The 21,311-nt window shown below is 38.7% G+C and overlaps 1 protein-coding gene across 4 annotated transcripts; it reads left to right on the forward strand.

Annotated features, from left to right (window-relative positions):
- Nucleotides 1–102: 102 nt before the first annotated feature.
- LOC100818581 (protein RBL) lies at nucleotides 103–12,877 on the forward strand. 4 transcript variants are annotated; one of them, XR_005891022.1, is made up of 7 exons: nucleotides 103–253; nucleotides 355–453; nucleotides 1,160–2,253; nucleotides 2,334–2,595; nucleotides 3,264–3,401; nucleotides 3,673–4,067; nucleotides 12,494–12,602. XR_005891022.1 is itself a non-coding variant. In XM_006578350.3 (7 exons), exons 3-7 carry the CDS (start codon nucleotides 1,022–1,024, stop codon nucleotides 12,625–12,627), a joined length of 1,632 nt encoding a protein of 543 aa, XP_006578413.1. In that variant the 5' UTR covers nucleotides 238–253; nucleotides 355–453; nucleotides 921–1,021; the 3' UTR covers nucleotides 12,628–12,877. The 4 variants fall into 4 exon arrangements, 3 of the variants coding, with proteins under 3 accessions (XP_006578411.1, XP_006578412.1, XP_006578413.1); XM_006578350.3 differs by lacking the exon at nucleotides 3,673–4,067 and adding an exon at nucleotides 921–1,025 and having other exon boundaries at nucleotides 238–253; nucleotides 12,494–12,877; XM_006578348.4 differs by lacking the exon at nucleotides 3,673–4,067 and having other exon boundaries at nucleotides 12,494–12,877.
- The last annotated feature ends 8,434 nt before the right edge of the window (nucleotides 12,878–21,311 follow it).

The raw sequence follows: 21,311 nt of genomic DNA on the forward strand, positions 1-21,311 counted from the left end.
GCCCACTTTTTGATTTTTGTTTTTTGAATAAAAAAACATATACTGGAAGTCCTTTTTGTCCGGGGTCCTATTTGTAATTTTGTATTTGACCAAAGAAATAGACATCACCGGCAGCAGCAAAATATTTCTTTTATTTCTCCCTTATTCCCTCTTTCTTTCCCTCATTTCAATTTTGCTGCTCTCTTCCCATTTTCTCTGCTACACTTGTGCACCTTGACCCTCTCTCCAGCAACCATGAATGCCTCCATCATTGGTTCGTTTTCTTCTTTTCTCACACCCTTTTCTTTATCTCCATCTCACTCATCTTCCTTGTTTCACTTTTTTTTGACGTTGTGTTGTGCACCGTTATTGAAGATCCGTTGCAGGGCGATTTCCCTGAAGTGATAGAGGAGTATTTGGAATATGGTTGTATGAAATGCATTGCCTTCAATCGCCGTGGCACCCTTCTTGCTGGTAACGCCTCTCTCTCTCTCTCTCTCTCTCTCTCTTATGTTTCATATTCAACTGCTGCTGTGTCCTTCCAGGGTATTCTCCTTTGATGCATTTTCGTGAAAATTTTTTATCTTTTGGTTTTTTGTGGCCTGTGTTTATGCTAATCATTTGGTTTTAGAAAACGGGTTGTGGGTAAAAACTGAATTTTATGTACTAAATATCGATTTCAAGGTTAAAGTAGCGAACTTTAGTGCATAATTCCCTTTTTCCCTGATGACCCAGATAAGAAAAGGACACTATTTTTACTCATATTGTATATATTGTATATGTACTATGTAGGGTGTTTTTTTTGACACTTTTCATTGTGGGGCTTATGTTGAATTTTGGGATTCTACCATCAAGGGTCGTGTCCTGTTTTTAACTTTTCATGCCTTGGCTTGGTGATGGAGAAATATTAAAGGGTATGGATACATTTTTCCCTAACGCAGTAATGATGCAATTGATGCTGAAGGCATTGGATAAGCTTGATGTGCATGATGTAGTTGATGTTTACTTCACCATTATACTGGAATAAGTTTGGGAGGCAATAATGGGTATGTGTGGTATTTGTTCAAATGTGACTGGAGTAAATATTATAGCAAGTGTCGAACTAATATGAATTATTTATTGTAGTTATTTGCAATATCAATTTTCTTACTTTTGATCTTGAGTTGCTCAATTGAACCAGCTGGATGCAACAATGGAAGTTGTGTTATTTGGGATTTTGAAACCAGAGGCATTGCTAAGATTCTGCGTGATGATGAATGTTCTTCTCCCATAACTAGCATTTGCTGGTCAAAGTATGGTCATCAAATTCTTGTATCTGCTGCTGATAAATCATTGATATTGTGGGATGTTATGAGTAGTAAGAAGATAACACGGATAGTTTTGCAACAAACCCCCCTACAAGCTCGTCTTCATCCAGGATCCTCGACCCCATCTCTTTGCTTAGCATGTCCTCTTTCATGTGCTCCAATGATTGTTGATCTGAACACAGGAAACACAACTTTACTTAAAGTTTCTGTCTTAGAGACATGCAATGGACCAACACCAACCCCTCCTTCACGTAATAAATGTTCTGATGGAATTACCTCCTTCACACCAACTGCTGCTTGTTTTAATAAGTATGGGACTCTGGTTTATGTGGGAAACTCAAAAGGGGAAATTCTTGCCATTGATTACAAAAATGGTGACGTGCGTGCTGTAGTTCCAATCTCTGGTGGTTCTGTTGTAAAGAACATTGTGTTCAGCAGGAATGGGCAGTATCTGCTCACAAATTCAAATGATCGAATAATTCGAATCTATGAAAACCGTCTACCCCTGAAAGATGAAGTCAGAGCCCTTGATGACCTGAGTGAGAACCACAATGTTCTAAATAATATCGAGAATTTGAAGGCTGTTGGATCAAAATGTTTAACTTTATTCCGGGAATTTCAAGATTCCATCACGAAGGTACACTGGAAAGCACCTTGTTTCAGTGGTGATGGTGAGTGGGTAGTCGGTGGTTCTGCTAGCAAAGGTGAGCACAAGATTTACATATGGGATAGAGCTGGACATCTTGTGAAAATCCTTGAAGGGCCTAAGGAAGCTCTGATAGATTTAGCATGGCATCCTGTGCATCCTATTGTTGTATCTGTTTCGCTGAATGGTTTGGTTTATATATGGGCAAAAGATTATACTGAGAACTGGAGTGCATTTGCTCCTGATTTCAAGGAGCTTGAGGAAAATGAGGAGTATGTAGAGCGTGAAGATGAATTTGATCTGATTCCTGAGACTGAGAAGGTAAAAGATTATTTATTCGATTGGTCATGGACATCATTCTTTCTTTTTGCCCATTCTCTTTTTATGTTATATGCTTGCAGGTGAAAGGACCTGATGTTAATGAAGATGAGGAAGTTGACATTATAACAGTGGAGAAAGATGCTGCTTTCAGTGATTCTGATATGTCTCAAGAAGAGCTATGTTACTTGCCATCAACCCCTAGTCGTGATGTTCCTGAGCAGCAAGAGAAGTGTGTAGAAAGTTCTTCTAAGTTGTTGGACAGCAATAACACTGGATCCCCTCTTTCGGAAGAAGCTGGACCAAATGGACATATGATGAATCATGCATCTAGTCCTCTTGAAGGTAATAGCATGCTTTGCATTATATGCTTGTTGCTAAGTATTTGAGTTCTTTAGAATCTCAAATTCTAATACTCCCTCCTCCAATAAATAAAAGGTATAGAGTCATGATCTTGTAATTTTGCCAGCAAATTTATTTGGTGGGCTTGACTTTGGAATTTGCAACTCAACTTGATTAAGTCTATTACTGAAAGAAATGGATTATTTGTCTCTGTTTGTTTGAATGGACAGAAAATGAGGGGAGAGAAATATTTAAATTTGAATTGAAGATAATGGCGGAGAGAAAATTCTCTAATTTTGTTTCTTAAAGTCTAGTTTTCTCTTTCTCCCTCTCTCTCTCTCCATTTTCTCTTAAACCAAACAAAAAGAAATGCGTCATTATTTGTTCTTTTTTATTATTTCTACTCTATTTCTTTATAACCAAATATTGTGGTAGGCTTAATGTGATAGTTATAGTTTAGGACCAATTAACTTAGTCATTTAGTCTCTAATTATGCTTCTAAAAAGTTTCAAAGTCTCCCCAATTTTATTTAGACAAGACTTAAAAGTCCACCTTTTTATCCCCAATGGGTGGTTAAGTTGTAATGTATTGTCTATGCATTTTTCTAATACAGACCTTTGACTCTTCTGATGCCTTTAATAATAATATTTTATTTTTCTATTGTTATGAAGATGATGCTGGGCGCATGAAAAGAAAGCGGAAACCTTCAGAGAAGGTGTTGGAATTACAAGCAGAAAAAGTTAAGAAACCCTCAAAATCTAGCAAATTGGCAAAACCTAAGAGCAAATCTTTGGCCGATCAAGATAATGGTAACGGTTTTCATGGTGATGGACTTTATGATGAATAATTGTAGATTATGAAATTCTTGTTTACAAAAGCACAGTTTTATCTTCATTTTTTGTCTTTATTAGTTTTTCTTTTCTAAAAAAACTTACCTTTATGGCTTTATTTAAACTTGCCTCCTTTCTCTCTATCCTTGACCTATGTTTCTAAGTTGGTGGTGGTTAGTGAAAGCTGATGTGTTCTCTAATTTATATTTTTTTGACCATCCTCATTGATAATAGAGTTTTTTCGAGATAGGTTTGAGCAGTGTTATTAAAAAGCGGCCATGGCGGAATGGCGTCGCGGAATTTTGGAAAAACGCCACCAAATAGCAGTGGCGTTGCAGGTTGCTTATGGCGGCCATGGCGGAATCACGTGAATGACGGAATAGCGGATTTTTTTATTTTAAAAAACGTGCGTGACAGGGGTTGGGCTGACCCGAGCCAACCATACCCGAGTTTCTCCTCTTCAGCGGTACGACCAGCAGCAGTCTCCAGCGCGACGAATGGCGGTGTGGGCGCCGGCGACACAAACGACAACCGCAGACGACGTTCTCGAGCATGACGGCAGCAGACCAGCAGACGACGCATGCGAGAGACAGACGACCGACGACCAATGCACCAACGCACGTCGACGGCGACGGCAGTGCTTTGGTGCGTTTTAATTTTTTTGTTTTGTCCATGGCAAACTGGTCTCTTAAACAAAGAAGGAAGAAAGTCTAGACATTTGAGAATTGTTTGTTTCTTTTTTCCTAGGCTAAGGGCGTTTTCTTTTTTCTGTTTGACACCCGTTTTTGATGAGGGTTGCTTTTTTTTTTTCCTTTTTCTATTTGACATCCTTTTTTATTTTTGACACCCGTTTTTTGTTTTTTTTTCTTTTCTGTTATTTGAATGCAATCCATTGTTTTTTTCAATTTTTTATTAATATTTATACGTATATTTTTATTTATTTTTTGTCCGCCATAACGTCCGCCATCCGCCATATTTTTATGGCGGATTTTTGACTTTCCGCCATGAACCGCCATCCGCCATTAACAACATTGGGTTTGAGTTCATATGAATATCTTTGAATTGGCTAATGTTAACTTTTTTTATTTTTTTTTAAACTTGTTGAACTTTTGGCTTAGCAATATTAAATAAATTTCTCAATTAGTTTGATTTGATCTAAGAGTAAATAATCTTATTAGTAACTTTACCACTACGTTTATAACTAAAAAATATGTATGTGGAGTCTCCAAACATTGCATATGTCAGTCTTGTTTGTTCTAAACATTGGATGGCTATTGTTTGGAGCAACAAACAACACACTTTGTTGTTGGCATGTTAAGTGTCACATGTAAATGACAACAAAGCCAACAATAAACATCTCTTTTCCTCCCCCAAAATTTCCTCTAAACTGATTTACCCCATTCTCATACAAAGGCATAACTTCCAATCCCATTCGGAGTTGATGGATCTTGTTGTGGGTGGGGTTTTGAAGTAAAGAGGGGAAGTTGTTTGAGGTTAATGCAAAATCCACACCCCTTTTGTTATTGTATTTATTGAAGCATGTTCAATGTTTTGTTTTGTTGTCTTCTTTTGTATAAATGCACTGTTGCATTCTGCATTTTGTTTTTGTTTTTGTTTTCTTTTTTAACAATGATTTGCGCTCCATTGTTTAAATTGATTGTGGTCCCATGTAAAAAATGTTTATGTTAAAGTATAGTTTAAACTTTAAAGTATATTTGTTTTGCTTTACATTGTCCCGTTTTTTTTTTTTTTTTGAGCTGCAAAGTTAATTTATATTAATGATAGAAGTACCAGTGGTACTACAAGATACAGATTAAGATTGACTGTTGAAGGGATACTAAAACATACAAACAACACTACAGAAAAAACACAACCCTGCCCTTCCTAGAAACATTAAAAAAATGCTAAAGACATTGCTGAGGACCACTGGAGAAAAGGGACATTAAAATCCCTTTCCCACCCCTTCAGCCAGGTCCACATAAGAAAAAGAATACTATCTGCCAGTTTAGAGATATCAAAGGATTGACTATGGAAAATGATATCATTCCTGAGCTTCCAGATTGCATTTGTAGCTGCCAACCACCAAAGTTTCCATCTTCTAGCAGTAACCAATGATCCTGCAGTAGGTGAATGCTGAAGAAAGTTATCCATCGGTCTACAGTGGATGATTCTGACTTCCTGAGCTTTACATTGTCCCGTATTTTGTTTAATATACAGATATGGAAGTTGGTGTAAGAGGGTTTGTGAAGCTAGTTAAATTGTTTAGGATTGCATGATCTTATGATTTTTCAAACAGCCTACAATCCTATGCTGTGCTGAATTTGTTTTGGGGTGATTGGTTGGATTGCATGATAGTGAGCTTAAAATCATTAGAATAGGCTGATTCTACTTTGGCAAAAAAAAGATCTATTAATTGAGACCCACCCTTGTTCCACTTCATCAAAATTCTCAAACCTTTTTTTTTCCTGCTCATTTTGACCTCTTTGCGCCACTTCTCGATTACCATTCAGATTTGTGTTCTGTGTTCATATTCTCTATTTGACCGGGTTCATTTTCTTTAATTTCTGTCTCGTTCTATGATTGGGTTGTTGGACTGCTTTTGGTTCAACTGCTTCTGGTATATTTTATTTGATTACTTCTGTTGTTTGGTTTCTCTTTTTGCTTCTGCTTTCTTCTTTGCTTTTGGGTTGAGTGCTTGTGAAGTTGTTCTCTCCTTTGCTTCTATAAGTTTGTCTTGTTTTGGTGTTGTATCATGCTGGTTTGAAATGTTTTCATGTGGGAGTAGTGGTGTTGTGAGAGTTAATGGGGGTGCAGGTGCTGCTGGTCGCTTTGATGATGCCAAGAGTGTGAGAGTGGGGTTTTTTAAATGCAGAAAATGCTCCTGGAAATAGGAGTGATGTAGGATGAAAAGTGTTATCTATCTCAGTTGATGGAGATGCCTAAAAAATTAAATGCAAACTATGTAGACGGTAATAATTGGTGGGGTTTATTGATTGAAGCATCATTTGGCAGGAACACAAAAATGTTGGAGCTTGCAAATCTATTAGTGATAAAGTGAGGAAAAAAATGTATGAAATTGTTTTATCATTGCAAGAGAAATCAATTAGGAAATCAATAACATTTTTAAGGGGAGAAAGATATAGAAGTGTTTATCAGGAATTGTGTATTGTGTCATACACACACCGATTTATTTATAATCATAGGTACAAAATAATTAAGGAAAGAAAGGATATGAAATCCTGACATATTTATGAAATATATCCTATTTCCCTATTTGCATTCAATCTATTGTAACCATATCTTTAACATCCCCCGTTAAGCTGGAACATATATGTCATATGCACCAAACTTGTTCCAAATATAATAAATGCGAGACCGTTTGAGAGATTTAGTAAAAATATGCACCAGTTGGTCACTAGAGTTGACAAAGTCAGTGGTGATTTCTCTTCAGAGCACTTTCTCTCTCATAAAATGACAATCTATCTCTATGTGTTTAGTTTGTTCGTGGAAGACCGGATTAGATGCAATGTGAAGAGCGGCTTGATTATCACAAATAAGCTTAGTGCCCTAGGTGTCTCCAAATTGGAGCTGTTGGAGAAGTTGCTGTAGCCATGTAAGTTCATGGTACAATATTCAGTTCAACACTGGATCTAGCAAATGTATTCTGCTTCTTGCTCCTCTATGAAATCAAGTTACCTCCGATAAGAACACAGTAGCCAAAGGTAGACCTTCTGTTTGACAGCGATCTTGTCCAATCAACATCAAAGTAACAAACAATTTTGGAATTGCCTTTGTCCTCATATAAGAGTCCGTGACTTGGTGCATTCTTGACACATCGAAGGTTGCGTATGACGGCATGCCAATGGCTATCACAAGGGGCATTAAGGAATTGACTTACCACACTTACGGAAAATGCGATGTTTGGTCTGGTGAAAGTGAAGTAATTGAGTCTGCCAATAAGTCTACGATATCTTTTCGGGTCTATTAGTGGTTGCCCCTGACCCGAAAGAAGCTTGAAGTTGGGATCCATAGGAGTGCCACTTGGACAAAATTCAAGCATACCAATCTCGGTGAGAATGTCCAGAGCATATTTCCTTTGGGAAATGGCAATACATGAAGTGGGTTGAGGAACCTCAATGTCTAAAAAATATTTGAGTGGACCAAGATCTTTCATTTGAAACTGACTCTGAAGGTGAGATTTGAGTCAGCAGATACCATTAGAGTCATCACCAGTAATGACTGTATCATCGACATAGACCACCAAATAAATGCATTGGCCAGATGAAGAATGAAGGAAGAAAACAGAGTGGTCAGCTTCATAGCAAGTCATACCAAACTGAATTAAGGCTGAACTAAAATGGCCAAACCAGGCACAGGGAGATTGCTTCAGGCCATAAATAAAGTGTCGAAGGCGACAAACAAGATGAGATCCATTAGAAGCAATAAAACCTAGGGGTTGATCCATGTAAACCTCTTCCTGCAGCTCACCATGTAAGTTGGCATTTTTAATATCCAACTGGTGAAGTGGCCAATGATAAATAGCAGCCATAATAAGAAACAAGCAAACAAAAGTAATCTTGGCCACAGACGAAAAGGTATCCCTATAGTTGAGGCCAAAGATTTGAGAGTATATCCCTTAGCCACCAAACGAGCTTTGAACCGATCAATACTACCATCCAGTCCAACCTTCACTATATACACCCAGCGACTACTAACAACAATCTTCTCTGGAGGCTAAGAGACCAACTCCCATGTGCCCCTAGCTTGTAAAACAACAATTTCATCCAACATTGCATGTTGCCAATGGGGATCAACCATATCATCACCTGTAGACTTGGGAATAGACAAAATCCAAGGAGGAGATAAAAGAGAAATAGGAAGAAGATAATTGGTGATAATGAAGAGTACAAGCATATAAAGAGTTAGCATTGCTTGTAGACCGAATACCTTTGTGCAAGGCAATGAGAAGCTTAGGTGCAAGAGATGTTGTTGGAGGGCTGTTTGGGGTAGGAGATGATGCCTGGGGTATCAGTAGGTGGAACCACCAGTGGATGTCGCTGTTGTTGCTGATAAACAATTAATGGTGGTGGAGCAACAACAACAATCTAAGTTGGAACAATAGGCTGATCAACCAGAGGTGCATTATTGTCAACAGTCTCAAAGAAAAATGGAGTAGACTCAAAGAAAGTGACATCAGTAGAAACAATATACCTTTGAAGCTGTGGACAAAAGCAACGATATCCTTCATGGAGGCAAGAGTAATCGAGAAAACCACACTTAAGAGACTTGGTAGAGAGTTTATCTTTACTTGGAGTAAGATTATGGGCAAAACAAGTACATCCAAAGACATAGAGAGGAACATGGTAGAGGTCCTGTTGCGGGTACAAAATAGAATATGGGGTTTGATTGTTGAGGATAGACGAGGGCATGCGATTGATCAAGGAATGTGCAGTAAGAATCGCATCACCCTAGAAGCAGATAAGAACATTATAGTGAAGGAGAAGGGTACAAGCGGTTTCAACTAGGTGACGATTTTTTCGTTTAGCAACACCATTTTGTTGTGGTGTGTGAGCACATGAAGTTTGATGGAAAATTCCCTGCGATGTTAGAAAAGACTCAAATTGGCATGACAAATATTTTCTAGCATTATCAGTGCGTCAAATTTTAAAGGGTATCCCAAATTGATTAGTAATTTCATGCAAAAAACTTTGCAAGATAGAGAAGACATCAAAACAGCTTTTCATGAAGAAGACCCAAGAACAACGAGAAAAGTCATCAATAAAAGTAACAAAATAGTAATAACCTAAAGTTGAACATACTCGACTAGGCCTTTAAATATCGGAGTGAACTAAAGTAAATGGTGATGCAACACATTTATTGACTCGAGGACTATATGAACTACGAACATGTTTTCCTAACTAACATGACTCATATTGAAACACCTTAAGTGTACAACGACTAGGAACTAAAAGGCGTAACTTCTCCAAGTTGGGATGACTAAGGCACTGATGGGCAAGATCGATAGAAGTAGTGGTTACATAGGAAATCAGTGGTGAAAGATGATACAATCCCCCAGATTCATGTCCTACTCTAATCCTCCATCCGGTACGCTGATCTTGAACAAGAATAGAATTATTAACAAGCAAGACAGAAATTAAGGGAGCGAGTGAGTTTGCTAATGGAAATCAAATTGACAGGACAATCAAGAACAAACAAGATAGATTTCAAAGGGAGGTTAGGAAGGGGGTGGGTTTGACCAATGCCACGAAGTTTAATCTAAGAGCCATTTGTGAGAGTAACAAAAGGCAAAGAATCTGATAATGACAATTGAGAGAAAAAAGATTGTTATCGGTCATATGATCAGAGGCACTAGAGTCAAGTATCCAAGGTCCAAGTGAGGATGATTGAGAGACAAAGGCTATAGGATTACCAGACTGAGTCGTGACAGTAACAGTCGAGGCAGATTGTTGGGCTGTTTGACACTAAAGGAAATCATGATACTCACTAGGGGAGATAGTGTCATCCTCAAAGGGGGCAGGATTAATGACCTGGGCAACATTTGCTGATTTCGATTGGTGTCAGGCCTTGTTGCAACAATCGGGTTCAATATGACCATAAATTTGACAATAATTGCAACATCGATTCTTCCCACCACGACCTCAGCCACGTCCCCATACCTTTTGCTAGGAGATGAGTGTGAGACAAGGGTGAAGGAATCCGCAGAAGAGACACTGAAGGAAATCATGATACTCACTGGGGGAGATAGTGACATCCTCAAAAGGGGCAGGATTAATGACCTGGGCAACATTTGCTGATTTCAACTGGTGTCAGGCCTTGTTGCAACAATCGGGTTCAATATGACCATAAATTTGACAATAATTGCAACATCGATTCTTCCCACCACGACCTCAGCCACCTCCCCATACCTTTTGCCAGGAGATGAGTGTGAGACAAGGGTGAAGGAATCCGCAGAAGAGGCAGAGGTAGAGGAATGATCAAAAACATGCGAAGTGGAGAGATGCAGTAATTGTTCACTAACCATGTCATAAGTAGGAACAGTAGGGGCCGATAGAATCTGGTTACGCATCGAATGAAGGTCATTTAGGAGAGCAGCAAGAGCTAGAACCATGAAGTACTAGTTACATTGTCAATAAAAGGTCTTTGCATTAGAAGTGAAAGACATCAAATTGTTATAATCAACTATCAAATGGTCGAGCTTACCAAGATATGTCCATATATCCACATTCTCAAGTTTGGTGGACAACATAGTGGTTATCTCACTATAGAGATGATGAACATCATTGGAGTAGACTTTCTTGGCTTTGCTCCAAGCCTTATAACACGTGTCAAATGCTTGGTACAAAGCTTGAATCAATAGAGAACCAAAGGACACTACATAAAGAGGTGTCGATTTGCCGCCAATGGGCTCAATCATTATTGGGAATATCCGTGGCCTTAGTGGTCAAGTGGTTGGCATGTTCTTGATTGCGAAGGCAAAGCTTGGATAGTGGCCGCCCAGGTAGTATAATTGGTAGATCCGGTTAATTTCTCACAAGGAATAAGTGGGACAATGATAAACATCATGGCAGAGACGGTGTCCATAGTACCTAAAGAAGCCATTAAAAGTGAAAACAAAAATATAGCCAAACAAGGGGCTTGTGTGGGTCGCTTTAGATGGAAGAGGCCGGGGTTGTCTTGTCAGCAAGCGAGTGTCATCGGAGATGCGTCACGTGCTGGAAAAGAGGGCAAGTGTGAACTTCACGCGCCAAAATTGTGTATTGTGGAAACATTTTTAAGAGGGGAGGAAGAAATCAATTCACCATTGTGGAAATATTTTGAAGTGGGGAGGAAGCAGTCAATCCACCATCAATAACATTGTTAAGAAGGGTTTGAGAGAAGAATACAGAGTGATTGCTTCTTTGTTCTACAAGTTTGCCATGCCATTCATTATGGTTAGGTGATGAACTTGACAAGTTTGTTGGAATTTGTTGCAAGGCATGGCATACTGTTTAAGCCACCATCCTACCATAACATTAGAGTCAAATTTTTAAAGAATAATGAATTTGACTATGGAAGCTATTGAAGAATGTAGAGCTCATTGAAAGAAAACGAAATGTACCATAATAATAGATGGGTGGATCAACAAAAGATGGAGGCCCATATTACTTTTGTTACACTATGATTCAAATTAGGGAAAGGAAAGAAAAGAAATGGTTCTCTTTTTTGGTTTGGTTAAAGGGGAGAAGTGACGTTCCCCTTGTTGGGTTAGCTAGGGGGTGGGAAATAATAGTAAAATAATAGTAAATAAGTATTAGAAGGGAAGAGAAAGGCAAATAGAACTTCAAGAATGATATTGTTAGTTCACTCTAAAAATTACAAACCACTTTTACTCCCTTTCCAATTCAAATTCATCCTAATTTTAGAAGGGAGGGATTTTAGCTCCCTCATTTTTCATCTCCTCCCTTCTCCAAATGTTTGAGCCCAATGAGATAAAATTAAAAAAAAAAAAAAACTCCCTCACCATTTCATTTGAACCAAATCCATTATTAGTGAACTGTCCTAGGAAACATTTTTTGAACTCTGTTGATTGTTCTCACATTCAAAATAGTTGGGTGGAAATAAGCAGGTAGTCTGGCCTGCTTATTGAAAAAGTTAAGTTTAGGCTTTTTAAAAACTTTGTTTAAGTAAAAAGGCTAGGCTTTAAAAGAAAACCAATTATATATATATATATATAATACATATACTTCAATTTGCACCCAATAATATAAAAACATATAGTTATTAATATTATTTTTTTAAAGGCCCATTGGTTTGTTTATAAGCCTTATATAAAGCAGACATGTAAGTAGACTTAGGCTAGGGCTAGTCCTTCAAACAGTCCTGGCCTTAAAAATTGGCCTGTAACATTAAAAGGGCCAGACTTAGGTTTTGTAATTATGAACCAGGCCAGGCTCAAGCCTAGTTGGCTTGTTCCCATTTGTAAAAAGTAAAAATAGTTGACAAATTTTTTAAGATGACAGATTACATTGTTGTGGAGATTCATGAAGAAAATGTTGCCTTTATTGTGACAGATAATGCAGCAAATCACAAAGTTGTAGGAAAAATGACGGAGTTAAAGAAAAGATTTGGTGGAATCTGCCATTACTTGTTTCCCACATCATACCTAAGTTTAGGATGCCTCTCAATGACAACAAGGGAGCATTGATTAGAATGTTCTCATCAAGTCAATGGAAATCTAGGTTTGCAAAGACATAGGATGGGAGTTCTTTTGGAAATATGATTATGGATAAGCAGTTTTAAAAAGACAATTGTGATGAGAAGCAAATGTATTGTTTGGTTGATTTGGATGAGAAGCCAATTGTGATGTATGAGGAAATGGATTGGGCAAAAGAGAATATGCAAAATGCCTTCGATGGTGTCAATAAAAGGTAAATAAATTACCAATTTAGTTTAAATGTTGGAAGTCTTTGTTTGACAAGTAATGCTATTTTTTCATTATATATGCCTCTACAGACATGAGACAAACAATTCCATAGGCCATTGCATGTTGTAACCTAGTACCTTAGCCCTCAATTACTCTCTAGTCCTAGATTCGAAGTTGATTTTGAAGTTAAAACTTAACTATTAAAAAAGGATGGTGGCAAGTGTTTTAAAGCAACTAAGATTGATGCTTAGTTTGAAGACTTAAAGAATAACCATGTGTTTGGATGGAGAATTCTAGCAATTTAAGGAAATTAAAATACATAGCATTTGAATTACTTGTAATTGAATTCCCTTCATTTTACAAATAATTTGTTTGAATAAAGCATTTCAAATTCCTTGTGTTTCAATTTACTTGTTTGGATAGAGTAATTCAATTTTTTCTGTATGTAAAATTTTGTTTTTAAATATTTATTTAAAAAATAAAATTTCAATATTGAACTTTATTAAAAATAAATATCAACTAATTTTTAAATATATCATAATTCAAAATAATTTTAATAATAATTCAAAAATACAAATATAGAGAATTCACAAGCACCAGCATATAAGAAACTTCATTTATAAATTTATAAAATATTCATGAAACAAATCAAATCATGAGAAAATAAATTCAATAAATAAAATCATGAAAAATAAGTAAAAGTAGTACAATCAAATAAGTGAGATAACATCTTACAAATTTAGCAAAGCATACAATTTCTAACTATTCAATATTTTTACAAGGATAACTATAAATTGAAACTTTGAATGCATAAGTCATTAGTTGTACAACTCTCATTCTCTCCACAACTAAACCTAGATAATGATGAGAGGACAACACATTCTATTCCAATTGGCTCAATGACTTATGCAGAGTATGTCTGTATAATCTTTGGCGTGGCAGTTTCAGATTGGACTGGATGATCTTCATCCTATGTATGGTCCTGGGCAGTAGTACAAGCATTGATCAATATTATGTATAATAAATATTTATATCAGCACAAGAGCAAATGAAGACTTGGATTACTAATCAATTTACGAATAAAAAATAAAAATACTAAACAAGTGAATTAGAGATGTATTATGATTTTGTTCAAATAGAAAAAGATCAAATTTATGCCAAAGTCTCTAGAATTGGAAGTAGTAATAGAAAATGTACAAAGGATGGCTTGTTTTGCACTTAAGAGTAAATCATTAGGAAAAGAGAGATTAGATTTATGCCAAAGTCTCTGGAACTGGAAGTAGTAATAGAAAATGTACAAAGGATGACTTGTTTTGCACTTAAGAGTAAATAATTGGGATTATGGAAGACTTGCAATTGATGGTACAAACATATTTCTAAAAATGGTGCAAACTAACAAAATAGGAGGCAAATAATACCAAACAAACAAAACTTAGGACAAAACTGAAGTGGTCAATATCTAAGAGATTCAATATGCGGGGATGAATGGTGTATTAATCATGAGAGAGAGAGAGAGAGAGAGAGTGAGAGGGAGCGAGAGTGAGTGGACCACCGTGATCAGAGGGAGAGGAAGACAGAGGGAAGGGGAGAGAAAGAGAGAGGATCCCAAAACGAACTATGCCTACAACAAGCCAGGACAATCTCAAAGGTATTACCATGAAAACTGGAGGGACAAAGATGCTATCACAACGTTCTACTTCACGCGATTCCCTGAACACACAACAAAGAAGGATCTCTGGGCTCATTTCAAGAAATGGGGAGATGTGAGAGAGATCTTCATCCCTAACCACAGGAACAAAAGGGGCAGAAGATATGGATTCGTAAGGTTCAAAGGGGTATCCGACGAATGCAAATTAGAAAGACAGCTTGATAACATCATATTAGATGGACTCAAGATGTATGTCAATGTTCTAAAGTATGGGAGAGGAAAGGTGAGGTTTGACGAGCATACCACCATACTTAGGACCCAAATGGAAGGACACAACAATGAAGTGGCAATCGCGCGACACACGTCAATGCACTATAGGACCCCTCTTAAGTCGTATGCGAAGGTGGTTTCCACTACCAAAGCGGATGTCGAACACAAGAATCACTTCCCACCTACGCATCCCAGACAGGCTGAGTCACAATCCTCGGTCCACCTTGAAGTTGCAGTGGGGGAAAAGAAGTGGCTCACAGACGCATGGGTGGGTCGGCCTAAGAAACTAGGGGCATTCGAAAGAATCGAACACAACCTACCCTAGGAGCTAGGAGTAAATGTGGTGTCGAAATATATCGGCGATGATATGATACTCCTCCTTGGGCTATCGGATATCAAAGTTGAGGAGATCATCAATGAAGAAACCCAACACGACACATCTCCGTTCCACTCGATAGAAAAGTGGAATCCAACGATCAGGCCGGGAAATAGATTGGTCTGCGTCCAATGTTTGGGAGTCCCTTTAGAAGCATGGGACATAGGGAACATTCGAAAAATAGTGGCGGCAGTCGGAGACCTTATCGAGGTCGCCGACGATGTTGAAGAGCTAAGAAGGCTAGATGGGGCCAGAATCCTCATCAGAACTCCATAGAGACCGTTAATCCATCACACAGTCGCAGTTAACATCGGAGGGGAGGTACATAATGTGTACATCGTCGAAAAGGGGTTGAGCGATGCCGGAACGCGCCACTATATGGGTCGAAAAGTCTCATATTCATTGGAGGAGATCAACTCCGATGATATCGACAACGCATCATCGCGCACAGCGACGTCATCAACGGATAATCTCCGGTATCCGCCAAACAGCCCCGACGGCGACCGAAATGTTGTTACCGACAACAGTCAATCCCTGCTTTTACCCAAAGGTACTCGACCCAAGGAGAACATAGTGGGTATTGCACATCGAAGCTGGGCACAACTTCCCAGTATCAATAATTGTGCGCGTTCAGACATGGAAAAGGAAAAAGAGCAGGAGCTCGCGGCGCACTTTTTCGCAGAGATAACGCCCAAGATCGGTGAAGATTGTGTAAGTGAGGTGCCAATGCAGAAAGCCCAGGGGAGTAGAGGTACGTTGAGAGTAGCAGAGGAGCGTTCAGGTCACCCTCAAAAGGAAATAGTTGTTGCGACTGCCCAAGTTCAAAAGAGAGTTGACCATGAAACTCCCAACGGGCCACAAATGGCCTTAAAATTGTCACTTCAAACCCAAACTAATGAATTCGTGCCAACAAATGAACTGGGCCTTATTCAACACACAACAGGCAGCCCAACACCTAACAAAGCCACCAACGTGCCTATAATGCCCTCAAAAGTGGCACGTGACTGTGCAGCTGCTGAAGCTAGGCCAACTACTAAGGTGGGCCTTTCTAACCACACCACTGCCAATAACCCACAACACAACAATGCAGCCCATTCTTATCAAACCTCCGACGGTGGAAGGGAGTGGAAGGTGTTTGCCAGGAAAAAGGGGTGTAAACAGAATATGGCCCAAAAGAGTGAGAATCAACTCAAATTGGGCGATGCTAACATGACTACCCATCAGGATCCCACTAGCGCGGCCATGAAATCAACAACTACGGGGTATCCATCATACCCATCTTCCATGGAAAGAGGCACATCAGAACAAACCACTGAAAACAACCCAAAGCTGCTTCCAAAATCTAAGGGACCCAACGAAGGATAGATTGAAGAGGCATCATCTCAATGGGAGCTTGCAAAAATCATGTGGGTGTCTAGCGATTCAGAGCATACCATAATCATCAACAAAATCAGTGCTATGGAGAACAGAGACAGGAAAGAGGTTGAGGAATTGGGTGACAGACAATCTTCGTCATGAATATTGTCTCCTATAATGTTAGAGGGCTTGGGAGAGGGGTCAAATGGGTTGCAATCAGGAGAATGGTCAGGAAACACAAAGTAGACATGTTATGCATTCGAGAAACCAAGAAGGAGCAAATTGACAAGTCTATGTGCCAGGTTCTGTGGGGAGATATGGATGTTGGATGGGAATTTCAGCCAACAATAAATATAGCGGGAGGACTACTGTGTATTTGGAGTGAACAAGCTTTCAAAGTGGAACAAAGAGTTAGGGGAAGAGGCTTCATCCTACTGGAAGGAGTGTGGACCCAAGAAAATCAGAAAGCATCTATAGTAAATATATATTCCCCATCTGATAGTCAGAATAAGTGGGAACTATGGGACTCACTCATGCAGTTGAGACAACATGGTCCTCAAGGACTGTGGTGCTTCCTGGGAGATTTCAACAACATCAGGCATCAATGGTAGGGTAGTGGAAGCCAACAACATCAATGCTTCCTAGGTATTTCTTCAAACATGGTCCTCAAGGACTGTGGTGCTTCCCGTGCCTCATAGGGTAGTGGAAGCCAACAACATCAATGATTTCAATGAATGGATAGCTGACATAGAGTTTGAAGAAATACCTAGTGTGGGGAGAAAATTCACGTGGTTCAAACCAAACGGGGCTGCTAAGAGCAAATTAGACAGATTCCTTGTATCCCATGAGTGGCTTCAAAAATGGCCAGGTTGTACCAGTTTCATTTTGGACAGAAAATTTTCAGATCATTGCCCCATTATGCTTAACAATATTGATCGATTGGGGGCCAAAACCATTCAGGGTGTTTGATTGCTGGTTGAAGGAAAAATCTCTTGAACGGATAGTCAGGGAGTGTTGGACAAACACACAACCAAGGGGTTGGAGGGGCTATGCACTCAAAGTAAAAATAAAAAAACTCAAGGAGGCAATGAAGGTGTGGAATAGGGGAACTATAACTCACGCTACTTCTACTTGTTGATGAACTCTAGACACACAAATAATGCAGTTAAAGGCGTAATCATTAATGGCTCATGGATAGATGACCCCACAAGAGTGAAAGAAGAGGTCCGCAGCTTTTTCAACAACAGATTCAATGAGCTTGAGCTGTGCAGACCAAACCATAATGGGACCAGATTTTATGAGATGGGACAACAGCAAAATGACATGCTGGTGGGAAGTTTTCTTGAGGAAGAAATAAGGGTGGTAGTATGGGATTGTGGGAGCGAAAAAAGTCCAGGACCAGACGGTCTAAACTTCAAATTCATTAAACAGTTTTGGGAGATATTAAAGCCCGACATCAATCGATTCCTTGTCGAATTCCATGCTAATGGGGTCTTCTCAAGGGGCAGCAACGTATCTTTTATTGCCCTCATCCCAAAGTTGAAAGATCCACAAAATCTTAATGAATATAAACCTATCTCATTAATAGGTTGTGTTTATAAGACTGTGGCTAAGCTCCTAGCGAATAGATTGAAGAAGGTGATGCCATAAATAATTGATGAGAGGCAGTCAGCATTCATAAGTGGAAGACAATTGTTGCACAGCATGCTGATAGCAAATGAGGAGGTGGAGGAAGCAAAAGGGTGCAACAAGCCATGCCTGGTTTTCAAAGTGGACTATGAGAGAACATATGACTCACCTAAGTGGATATGCTGGATAGAGGGATGTCTTAAATCAACCTCCATTTCTGTTCTGGTTAATGGTAGCCCCACAAATGAATTCACTCCACACAGAGGCCTCAGGCAAGGTGATCCACTAGCGCTTCTACTCTTCAATATTGTCGCGGAAGGTTTAACTGGATTAATGAAAGAAGCACTGGATAAGAGCCTCTTCAGTAGCCTCCTTGTGGGAAAAAACAAAACACCAATTAACATATTACAATATACAGATGACACCATATTTTTTGGTGAAACCACAATGCAGAATGTGAAGACCATAAAGTCAATGTTGAGAAGCTTTGAACTTGCATTTGGTTTAAAGATAAATTTTGCAAAGAGCAGTTTTGGGGCAATAGGGAAATTCGATCAATGGCGGAAGGAGGCAGTTGAATACCTTAATTGCAGAATATTGTCCTTGCCATTCCTGTATCTGGGTATCCCCATTGGGGATAACCCAAGACGTAGTGAGTTTTGGGATCCCATAATTAGAAAATGTGAGAGAAAACTAGCCACGTAGAAACAGAGACACATATCCTTCGGGGGGAGAGTGACTCTCATTAATGCAGTCCTAACAATAATTCCTATTTATTTCTTCTCCTTTTTCAGGGTACCTTCAAAAATAATAGTCAAACTAGAAGCCATTCAGCAAAGATTTCTATGGGGAGGGGGACAAGATCATAGGAAGATCGCATGGGTCGACTGGAAGACAATTTGTCTACCAAAAGACAAAGGTGGACTAGGCATCAAAGATCTCAGGACCTTTAATTCAGCTTTGTTAGGGAAATGGCGTTGGGATCTCTTTCATAAGCAGGAGGAACCATGGGCCAAAATAATTTTCTCGAAGTATGGTGGGTGGAGGACATTAGAGGAAGGGAGAAGAGGCAGTCAAGATTCCACATGGTGGAAGGACCTGGTCACATTACAACTGTAGCAATAGAATAATGTAATTAAAAGGGAAACAATATGGAAGGTGGGTGGTAGTGATAAGTTTAGGTTTTAGGAGGACCGATGGGTTGCTAATGAATTACCATTAATGAAGAAATACCTAAGGCTATATCGGATTTCATGCCAACAAAAGCAAACCATCATGCAGATGGGGAGCAACACGAACACCGAATGGGAATGGAAGCTCAATTGGAGGAGATCTCTTTTTGATTGTGAAGTAGCAATGGTGGATACTTTTATTGGGGAGATATCACAGCAGCATATACACCCACAAAGAGAAGATACCTGGATTTGGAAACCTGACCCATGTGGGTATTATTCAACAAAAAGTGGGTATGACACGATATGGGGAGAATTAATGGAGGTAAATCAGAATTTTGACTTTGTGGAGCTATGGAAACTCAAAATTCCAGCCAAATCTACAGTGTTCGCATGGAGGCTAATTAGGGATAGACTACCAACTAAGATAAACCTTAGAAGGAGATAGGTGATGGTAAATGATACGTTGTGCCCTTTCTGCAGAAATAAAGAGGAGGACACTGCTCACTTATTCTTCACTTGTAGTAATATCCTCCCTCTATGGTGGGAGTCACTGTCCTGGGTTAACTTAGCAACAACAATGCCACAAAATCCTAGGGATCATTACATGCAACATGGAAGTGGGGTTGCTGATGGAAAGAAGTCCACAAGATGGAAATGTTGGTGGGTTGCTCTAACATGGACAATTTGGCAGCACAGAAATAAAATAGTTTTTTAGAATGCAACTTTTGATGGCAAAATGCTGAACGATGCAGTTCTCTTAATCTGGACGTGGATCAAAACCATCGAGAAGGATTTTGTAATACATTTCAACCAATGGTCATCAAATCTCAAGGAAGGATTTAGTAACTAGGAGGGGATGGGTGAGGCTGGACTATGTAACAAATTAATGTGTCCCTAGCTTGGTTCTGTGAAAAAGCTGGAACCAGCCGGGCCCATACCTCAACATATGCAATTATAGTACCACTGGTACTATTTCAGTTTTATATGATATTTATTTTTGCTGAGCAAAAAAAAAGTATTATTATTAATATGATCAACATAATGAGTAATATGACTCCAAAATCAAAAGCTAAATTCTTTTTTTTTTCTGGATAGAGTATGATTAAACAAGCTATAAATCAATAAAGTGAATAAACTGCTGAGTCAAAACACAAGATCTCAATGATGATTCAATCATTAAATTTTCTTGTAAGCCTTTTAACAAGTTCATGTGTAAGTAACTATACTCGATTATATATTTTTCTATCAATCACCAAAAAAAAAAAAAAAATCTTTCCTTGAGATTCAATTGGATCCACTTCTAGCCTAACCAAAATTCCAAAATCTCACATACCTAACTTACAAAATGTTAAAAGGTAAACATTTTTATTTGTAATAATAATTAAAATCAAAATCGATCTCCAATTACACATTATTATGGTGATATGTCTAAGTACTTCTAATTAAACAAAAAAAAAAAGAAAAATGTTGTAAAGTAGAACATTTGAGTCATCTCTAGCATGACTATGTTCTATTTGTCTCTACCCCTAAGCATTAGCTAACAAGTTAGTAACAATACATACGCCCAAAGCATCGAAATTGATCAATGATGGCTTCCAATAGGCTTATTACTGGAGCAACTTGTAAGAATTCTGCATAACCATGCAGAATCTACACTTCACATCATCATTTGGCTGGTTTAGGTGTTCAATGAAGGATTAAATGCTGCCTTGGTGCATTGATACATTTCTCAAAACAAAAAAAGCAACAAGGGTTAAAGACACCCAATAAATGTGATTCCAAGTTCATGAAACTGCTTGAATTGTTCTCCACAATTATAGGCACCAAGCTGCAGAATCTCTATTGTATATATTATCAACGAATTGTCCAGGTAACCTCAATCAATCAACGAAATCAGTTCCCAAATAAAAAACTTCGTACCCCATTGCCCAGAGGCTCTTCGCTATGCGAAGGTATGGGGGAGGGATATTGTACGCAGCCTTACCCTTGTAGATGCAAAGAGGCTGTTTTC

The sequence above is a fragment of the Glycine max genome, chromosome 4, assembly GCF_000004515.6.
Source record: "Glycine max cultivar Williams 82 chromosome 4, Glycine_max_v4.0, whole genome shotgun sequence".
NCBI classification, from domain to species: domain Eukaryota; kingdom Viridiplantae; phylum Streptophyta; class Magnoliopsida; order Fabales; family Fabaceae; genus Glycine; species Glycine max.